Source organism: Sapajus apella, unplaced genomic scaffold (assembly GCF_009761245.1).
Source record: "Sapajus apella isolate SASKATOON/1434 unplaced genomic scaffold, GSC_monkey_1.0 scaffold13, whole genome shotgun sequence".
NCBI lineage: Eukaryota > Metazoa > Chordata > Mammalia > Primates > Cebidae > Sapajus > Sapajus apella.
Genome location: NW_022436953.1, coordinates 4505218 through 4513545, shown reverse-complemented (window position 1 = coordinate 4513545; position 8328 = coordinate 4505218). Strand labels below are relative to the sequence as shown.

At 41.6% G+C, this 8328-nt stretch overlaps 1 protein-coding gene across 10 annotated transcripts in view; it reads right to left on the bottom strand.

Moving 5' to 3' along the window:
* Positions 1–4067: 4067 nt before the first annotated feature.
* Positions 4068–8328, bottom strand: part of SLF2 (SMC5-SMC6 complex localization factor 2) — a 58968-nt gene continuing 54707 nt past the window's right edge. For all 10 annotated transcript variants that reach the window (XM_032281330.1, XM_032281332.1, XM_032281329.1 and 7 more), the window contains one exon: positions 4068–7340. In XM_032281330.1, coding sequence (XP_032137221.1) covers positions 7305–7340 — 36 coding nt within the window. In that variant the 3' untranslated portion in view covers positions 4068–7304. The remainder of the gene's footprint in view (positions 7341–8328) is intronic.

The window sequence follows — 8328 nt, the reverse complement described above, 5'->3', positions numbered from 1 at the left end:
GCCTATTTGAAATTAGCTCCCATAGTTCAAACAAAACCTGCGTTCAGGCCCTGACCCGGCCTGGTTCTTCCTGCTCCATCCATGACAGTATTAATGTGGGCCCAAGAGATGGACCAAAATGATAAAGGCCACAGGAACGTATGTGACTGACTCTTGCACGTGCCTAGGAGTCAGAACGGGATTCAAGTGGCACATTTAACCAAAGGAACCTTGCGAAAGACGCTTCATCCTTCTTTCTGGATTCCCCAAAGCTCACAGTTTGGCACTGAATCATATACAATCTTGTAGTTTGGATGGCTGCGACTGCAGACTGCTAGACAGCAGGGCCCACATCACAGTTCCACCTCCCCCAACACTCTGCAAATAGGATGTGTGTGGCAGGGAGAGGGAAGGCAGGTGGGGAGAAACACAGTAAAAAGTGCATATCCACTTTTACCAAGAATATCCTTCATTTTTTAATTTGTACCCTTATCCCATCCTGAGGAATTAATAGCCCCATTTTATGGATGGGGAAACAGGCTCTAAGACATTAAGTAACTTGCCTTGAAATTCATTCTCATGTTTACAGAGAGGACAATCAAGATGGGAAAAGTCTGGGAAGGAGGAAGCAGGTTAAGCCTGAAGGGGAAATACCACTGGCAAAGATGGTAATGTTCAAGCTTATGCACAGGCTTGTGTTGGGGCACTAGGGAAGGGGTATGAAAGAGGGTAGTGAGTTTGATTTGATGAAATGGGAGGGTTCCAAGTGGGAAATAAAAGGGAAAAGTGAGCTAGTGGTTTGAAAAAGACCACAGAATAAAATCCTGAAAGAGTTGATGGATTGAGTAAGGAAGGCTGAGCTGGGAAGACCAGTAAAGGCAGGGCTAAGAAAGAGGAATCTGGAGTTCTTATCAGAAAGTGGGTTGGTGGTAACAGCGGAGGCAGGGCAGGAAGACTGCTAGCCTCTCAGTAGCAGATGGGAGAAGCAATTAAACTGGAGGGGCCCAGGTGATCCGCCTGCCTCAGCCTCCCAAAGTGCTTGGATTCCAGGTGCCCTTCCTTGACTTCAGCCTAGGGAATGGTTAGCACAGCTTCCCAAATGTTCACAGAACCTGCAGTGCTGACTTCAGATACCTCTGGAGGTGGGAACTAAGCCAATGTGGTAGGTTCAGTATCTCACTCACGTTATGAGCCAAACTTTGCTCCTCTCAGGTGCTGATGGCAAACTCAGACATTGTTAAATGAGCAAAATGTGTGATTTCAACTATCACTGGGCAGTTACTACAGTACTTTTCATACCAGACCACAATCCATATCCTTCTGCTATCCTCCCAGTGAAATCGCTGAACCTAATGAGAGTAAGAGATGTAAAGGCAATTAATGGAGCTGTCTATAGGAAGCCCTTTTGATTGACAGTACATCTCTCTGCAAATTCAGCTGATAAAATATGAACAGGGGAATATTGACAGTGGAAATCAAATAAAGAAATTAACCCTAGCCCAGCCATAAATCTGCACCCTGGTACACAGGCAGGTCATTCTTTGAACAGGCTGTTACTCATCCATAGTCACTACCCTGGCTGCTTCACAGGGTGGCTGTGAGAGGATCCCATTTGGAAACCTTCTAGAGAACTTTATACACACAGAAACGTATGGGGTTTGTTTTTGCTAGGCTATTTTTCCCAACTTTGCTGTAAGGAAGTGGCTGAGGGTAGTGCTGGCTGATTCTCAGCCACCTACACAGCAGACTTTGCACAGAACAGTTACTCACTGTAGCAGGGATCCTAGGTGAAGGGGGTGGGTATGAATTCCTGAAACTGGAGCAGGTTCCCGGAGGCACGAGAACTGTGGCCTAGTCAAACTGTCCTGCTTCCAGTTCAGTGTGGCAGCATTTCTGTTCCTGCTTCGCCATCTCCATCTCTGGTTTGCCCGGCACTTTCCCTTTAGGTGTTGTGATCTTTATTTTGGCCACATATGCAGCTGAGGTGTTTCTTCTACAGGGGCTGTCACCAGTGAAACAATACGGAAGTCGTCTCACGGTTCCACTGTGCCTCAGAAGCCTGTTTTGCCCGTTACATTTTTCTCCCAGCCTGTCGTCTTGGAGTCAGACCCAAAGCTGGGCCTTCTGGTTTGCCCTCTTTTGGCTTCAGCCTAGGGAATGGTTAGCAAGGGAAAGGAAGTGTCAGGACATTTCTACAAATGCTGGAAGACCACCACCCATCACCAATTTCTCAGCTTTAGCATGCTGGCTTTTAAAGTGAAAAAAAAATTTTTTTTTTTTTTTTTTTTGAGACGGAGTTTCGTTCTTGTTGCCCAGGCTGGAGTGCACTGGTGCAATTATGGCTCACCACAACCTCCGTCTTCCGGGTTCAAGCAATTCTCCTGCCATGGCCTCCCGAGTAGCTGAGATTACAGGCATGCAGCACCACACCCAGCTGATTTTGTATTTTTAGTAGAGACGGGCTTTTTCCATGTTGGTCAGGCTGGTCTCAAACTCCCAACCTCAGGTGATCTGCCCACCTCAGCTTCCCAAAGTGCTGGGATTATAGGTGTGAGCCACCATGCCCGGCCTGAAAATTTTAATTTAAAAGAAAAAATCAGCAGAGACAGCTGGACAGAGAAGCCTCTGGAGCTCCCTGTGTCCAAAGGAATAGGGCACACTTACAACTATAATTTTTGGAGATATGGTTTGCTCAGATGTCTGTACACCCTGAGGTGTCCACTTAAGATCAATTCTGTCATCAGAGAAAAGCCTCGTTAGAGCATTTGTTGAGTTCTTGCTCTATGCCAGGCACTGTACTAAGCACTTTTTGTGTACTTAGTCCTCACAAACCCTGAGATAGACACCGTTATTATTTCTTTTAACAGATGAGGAAACAGGCTAAACCAGTTAAGTAACTTGCCAGAGATCAAAAGGCTAGTGTGGTGAATTGGGGATCTGAGATCAGGCCTTGGGGCAAGGTCAAGACCCTTAACTTGCATAAGGTTGTGCTGCCTGCCCTCTAGTACTTATTGCAATGTCTGCTTCTGCCTGGGTTGTCATCCCCTCATCCCTCCGCCCCACTGTCAGAGAAAAATGCTCCCACTGAGTCTCTTCATAGCCATCCTGTCAGAAAGGAGAAAAAAATACTGGCATGGTTTTGGGACTCAAGTCCTCTAACCATGCCTAGGCCTTCTGAGTTCAAAAGTTTCTCCTATGAGGTGTCAACCTCTGCCTCCCAAGTTGGCATACCCAGAACTGTGTCGGCCTGGCAGGTTGGAGGTGATCTCAAGCCCTGCTTTTACATTGTACAGCTTCCTCTTTCTTGGTCCTGGGCTCAAGAACAAGGGAGTCAGAGGCTGGGTGCGGTGGCTCATGCCTGTAATCCCAGCACTTTGGGAGGCTGAGGCAGGTGGATCATGAGGTCAAGAGATTGAGACCATCGTGGCCAATATGGTGAAACCCCACCTCTACTAAAAATATGAAAATTAGTCAGGCATGGTGGCGCATGCCTGTAGCGCCAGCTACTCAGAAGGCTGAGGCAGGAGAATCACTTGAACCTAGAGGTGGAGGATGCAGTGAGCTGAGATTGCACTACTGCACTCCAGCCTGGCAACAGAGTGAGACTCCATCTGAAAAAAAAAAAAAAAAAAGGGAGTTGGGTTAAGGGTATTTGTTTCTAATTCTCTTTGCCCAAGAACAGAAAGTATTAATCTGTATACCAGCAGGTAAGATTCATGATAGCTCTGTGTCGTTCACCACCAAATCCTTACTCAATGAATCCTAAAAAGAGTGCCTAGTATGTAGTTGAGACTCAATTAACTGTGAGAATGAATAGTGGAATGAGCATACTGAATGAGATAAGAAGGAGATTACTGAATTCCTAATTGCAAAGTATACAGCAATTAACTGGGTTATATAAAAGTGAACTGTGTACAATGGTGGCTTTATGTTTTCTAGAAATAGGAGACATCAAGCTAAAACACTGGAAAATCCAAAGCAAGAGGAAGAAATGTTTAAAAACCAGGGGGTTGGGGTGGTGCGAGGGAACAGGGCATTCCAGATAACTTAGCCTCCCCAACTCCCAAACAAATACCACCAAACACATGTTCAAACTGAGAAAAAGCAGTTTTAATAGCGCACACACATATTCATAGGAATTTAACAAGATGTAGTATAAAATCTTTAAAAAAATAAAAGGAAAGAAAACAAAATCTGTATTTACTGCCTAAGAGCTGGTGGAGTAATAACTGGCTGACAGGACTGCCCAGGGAAAACAAATGCACAGATAATGAGGTACACCAACACCGTTCACGAGTAAGGAATGACCACAGATCACGCTAGCTGCTCCACACGCCCAGCCACCTGTACCCTACTCTTGCCTCCTTAGACAAACCACCACAGTCATCCCCTAATTCTCCAACTTAGTAGCTTGCTTAACGGGCTACCTCTTAAAATTTTTATTTTTCATTTAAAAATTACCCTTGGCTTAAAGACGCCACACATTATTACTGGCCAGTCCCCACCAATTATATTTGTTTTAATAAAAATAAAAATGCAAATATTCCAACTAAGTCTGGATGATAATGCACCATTTTCTATCTTTTACATTTGAGCAGATTTTTGTGAAGTTGAAAGCAGGCTACTATTTGCGCTTCAAAGCAGAAACAAAATGCCAACCTTCCAAAGGGTGACAAAGGCACCACTGCCATTAGGAGATAGAAAATGTACAAATGCTGTTACTTTACGGCTACATCGATGCATTTTGTGCATGGAGAGCCTCTTCACTTAATGTGATAAAACTAGTAGAATTATATTTTCAGATAACAAGAAAAGCAGTTAGAAAAGACAGTTACACACAAAAGCATAAACACTTACAAGTACCTTAATGTGCAGCTTGCAAGATAGGTAATAAGTTTGCCATACATATCCAGAAAATTAGACAAGGTGATTTTTGGCACAGTAATATTGCCAAACACACCACCACTCAGTGCAAGCTTTGTTTGCCAAGTCCCCAAAGTGGCCTGACATTCTCTGTGCAATGGGCATTTCTCCCTCTCTACCACCCCATTCACTGGGCAATAGCAGCAGAAGGGAGTCAAAGCATGGGGACTCGAGGGAGAAGAAAAATACTTGATTTGGAAGAAAAATCATGGGCTACTTGTGCTAAAAGAGAGTTACAAAACTTTCATGAGAACCCAAATGCAAATACTGACTGGACTATGACCTGGAGTCTGAATACCTCTACCAGAGTCATAAATATAAGGGCCTAAACTCACATCTGGCCATTTATTTTAAAGGGACAATTAAGTATTTTTTTTCTAAAGGAGAAATACAATTACAAATAGATATATATTTTTCTTATTGGAACTGTTAAATAAAAATGTATCAAAGTGGTTTTAAATTTGATGGGCAGTTATCTGTTGAAACTGCAATACAAAAGGGTCATTAAAAAAAAAACACCTGAATAACCCATTTGTCCCCCCATCAATGTACACAATTAGAAAATATTTACACACTGTAAATTACAAGCAATATAAGCAGTATTTTATACTTTGAGATTTTGTACACTTTACACAATGCAAAATGAGAAAAATATGAACACGTATAAAATTACACACAAATAATGTATCTACAAAGGATTAAATTACAGAATGAAAGCCCGCATTTTTGGGCAGATAGATGCCAGAGTTTCAAGCTTCTGTCAAATATAACTCTTTGTATCTATCTCTTTAACCATAAATGGCATTTTGTAACAATACCCTTGAGAGGTAGCATCAAGATAATAAGATTCTTACCAGTAAACAACACAGAATAAAACTTTTGTTGGTCTGATCTCTTGGAGCCTCAATCAGTTTAGGTTCTTGGAAACTGGATTTACTTAGTCTTCCCTATAAAATCCTGACTGCCCAATGCTTGACATGAGCTCAAAAGTTACTGATGCTATTTTAAATGGCAAATTTAAGACAAAATGCTTTTGACTCCTAAGCCTCAATTTAGAGGTAGAAAGTTATTTTCCTCCCTCTCAAACGACAAGCATCAAGTCCAGTTTCCGTTCCCTTCCATCACCTTTCCCCCCACAACTGCAGACACTAGAGCACTCAGGAGAACAGGTCACTCAAGCCAACACTGAAAGAACAACAAAAAAAGTTGGTATTCTTTCAGGAAACAAGCCCTCCTAAAAGGGACACCTAGTCAATAAAATAATTTAATTGGCTAGTAAGAGTTTGTTACTACCCCTGGGCTAAAACCAGCATGTGCACTTCCACTAACCCTCTACCATTTAAACCAAAGGATGGCTTTCCAGTGTTTTAAGAATTTAAAGCAGCTGTGGTTTTGAAGTACAACAACTTCAAGATATAGGCGCGTGCGCGCGCACACACACATACACACACACACACATGCACGCAGGCACACACAGACACAGTGTCCCAAAGAATGAACACCATTCAGGTCTCTGCCGAAGTTACATACTCATGGAAACATGGTTGTTGGAAACTTGTCCAGATCTTTAGGCTTTTACAACATAGACTTCTGTAACATGGTTACCAAGAGCCAGCATTCTAAGATTTAGCCAAGATTCTAAGATTTAAACAGTATTTAAAATATATGCATTTAAAAGAAATCCAGAACAAACTACATATGAATGTTCTGGCATAAAAACAGAGCCACTACCTTAGAGCTTACTCTTCCCCTTAAGGGGATCGGACAACATATCAAACGTCTGTTTCTCAACTGTTTGTTAAATGCATTTTTAAAACACATTTATAACCTTGAGTAATGAAGGAAAATGCATGGACTGAAACCTCCCTGTGGTTTATAGAAGTTACAGAAGAGATTTATGCTTTTTCTTACTAAACTCAGTTTTAAGCTTTCCCTTTGTGTCCTAAAATAACCAAGAGGGAAAATGAAACCCAACTGGAACTTGGTCTTGATTTCCATGTCCAGCTTCTCAAGCTGGTCCAAGCTCTTTCTTATATATTTCCTGTGATTATGCAAGTGACAAAAATACTATCTAAAAATGATAACTGGCTTATAATTTAATAAGAGGAGTTACTGGGGCAGTTTAGACATGTGACTATTAGCTGCTTCTACCCCTCCCCTGTTTTAATAAGAGTCTGCTCTTTTAAAAGGTCAGTTGCCTTAACAATTAAGCAGATCACATTTCATATCTGCTTCAGAAATGGCAATTTCTTCATTACCAGCTTCATACTAGATATTCAAGTGGCATATTTGCTGTATATTTTCTTGGCATTCCGTTGGATTCTGTAATAATTCTTTCTACTCCTCTCGGAAAGGCTCTTACTGAATTTCTCTTGGTTGATATTTTTGCTGCTGTACTCCTATTAAGAATCTGGTACCCAGAAGTCATGAAGCTGCCCCTAAAAAAGGGAAGGAGAAAAGAGAGGGTAAAGGAAAATTTAATCAGATTATGAACGAATCCTTATAAACTACTAATGGGTTTTGACAAGACAAGCAATAAAATCTTTATATTGATTTCTCTGAAAATTTATGGTAATCAGATTCAAATTTCACATTCAGCAGTCAAACAAGAAAAAACAGTATAAAGTAAGTGCAGGGTGTTTTTCCCACCACTGCACAAACGGAGGGACTTAGTTAAGCAGATTAAGTAATGTTAAACTGATTAGTATAGTTTTGCTATTAAATTATTTTCTGTGTTTTTTTTTTGAGATGGCGTTTTGCTCTTGTTGTCCAGGCTGGAGTGCAAAGGCGCAATCTCGGCTCACTGCAACCTTCACCTCCCGGGTTCAAGCAATTCTCCTGCCTCAGCCTCCTGAGTAGCTGGGACTACAGGTGTGAGCCACCATGTCATGTCTAGCTAATTTTTGTATTTTTAGTAGAGACGGGGTTTCACCATGTTGACCAGGATGGTCTCAATCTCTTGACCTCGTGATCTGCCCTCCTCAGCCTCCCAAAATGCTGGGATTATAGGTGTGAGCCACCACACCCAGCCCTATTTTCTGTTTTAATATCATGTCAGTACATGACAACCATTAAAAGAAAATCTATTAAGGTTAGAAACAAATACAAAAACAACAAAACATAAGTTTAAGATTTCTCAAAAACTTCAAATAGAGAGATTGCTTTGTCTAGTTAATATTCAGTGTTCCTGTTTTTTTTGATATAAAATATAAGCAACTTCTAGGCCCTGGCCACTCAAAGTTTAGTCCCCCGGACCAGCAGCATTGGCATTAATTGGAGAACTTGTTAGAAGTACAGAATATCTCAGTTCTCACTCCAGATCTATGAGTCAGAATGCATATTTCAGCAAATTCCTAGTTGATTCCTATGTACATTAAAATTTGAGAAGCATCATTTTAGAGAAGCCTATACCAGTTACTCTGTAAA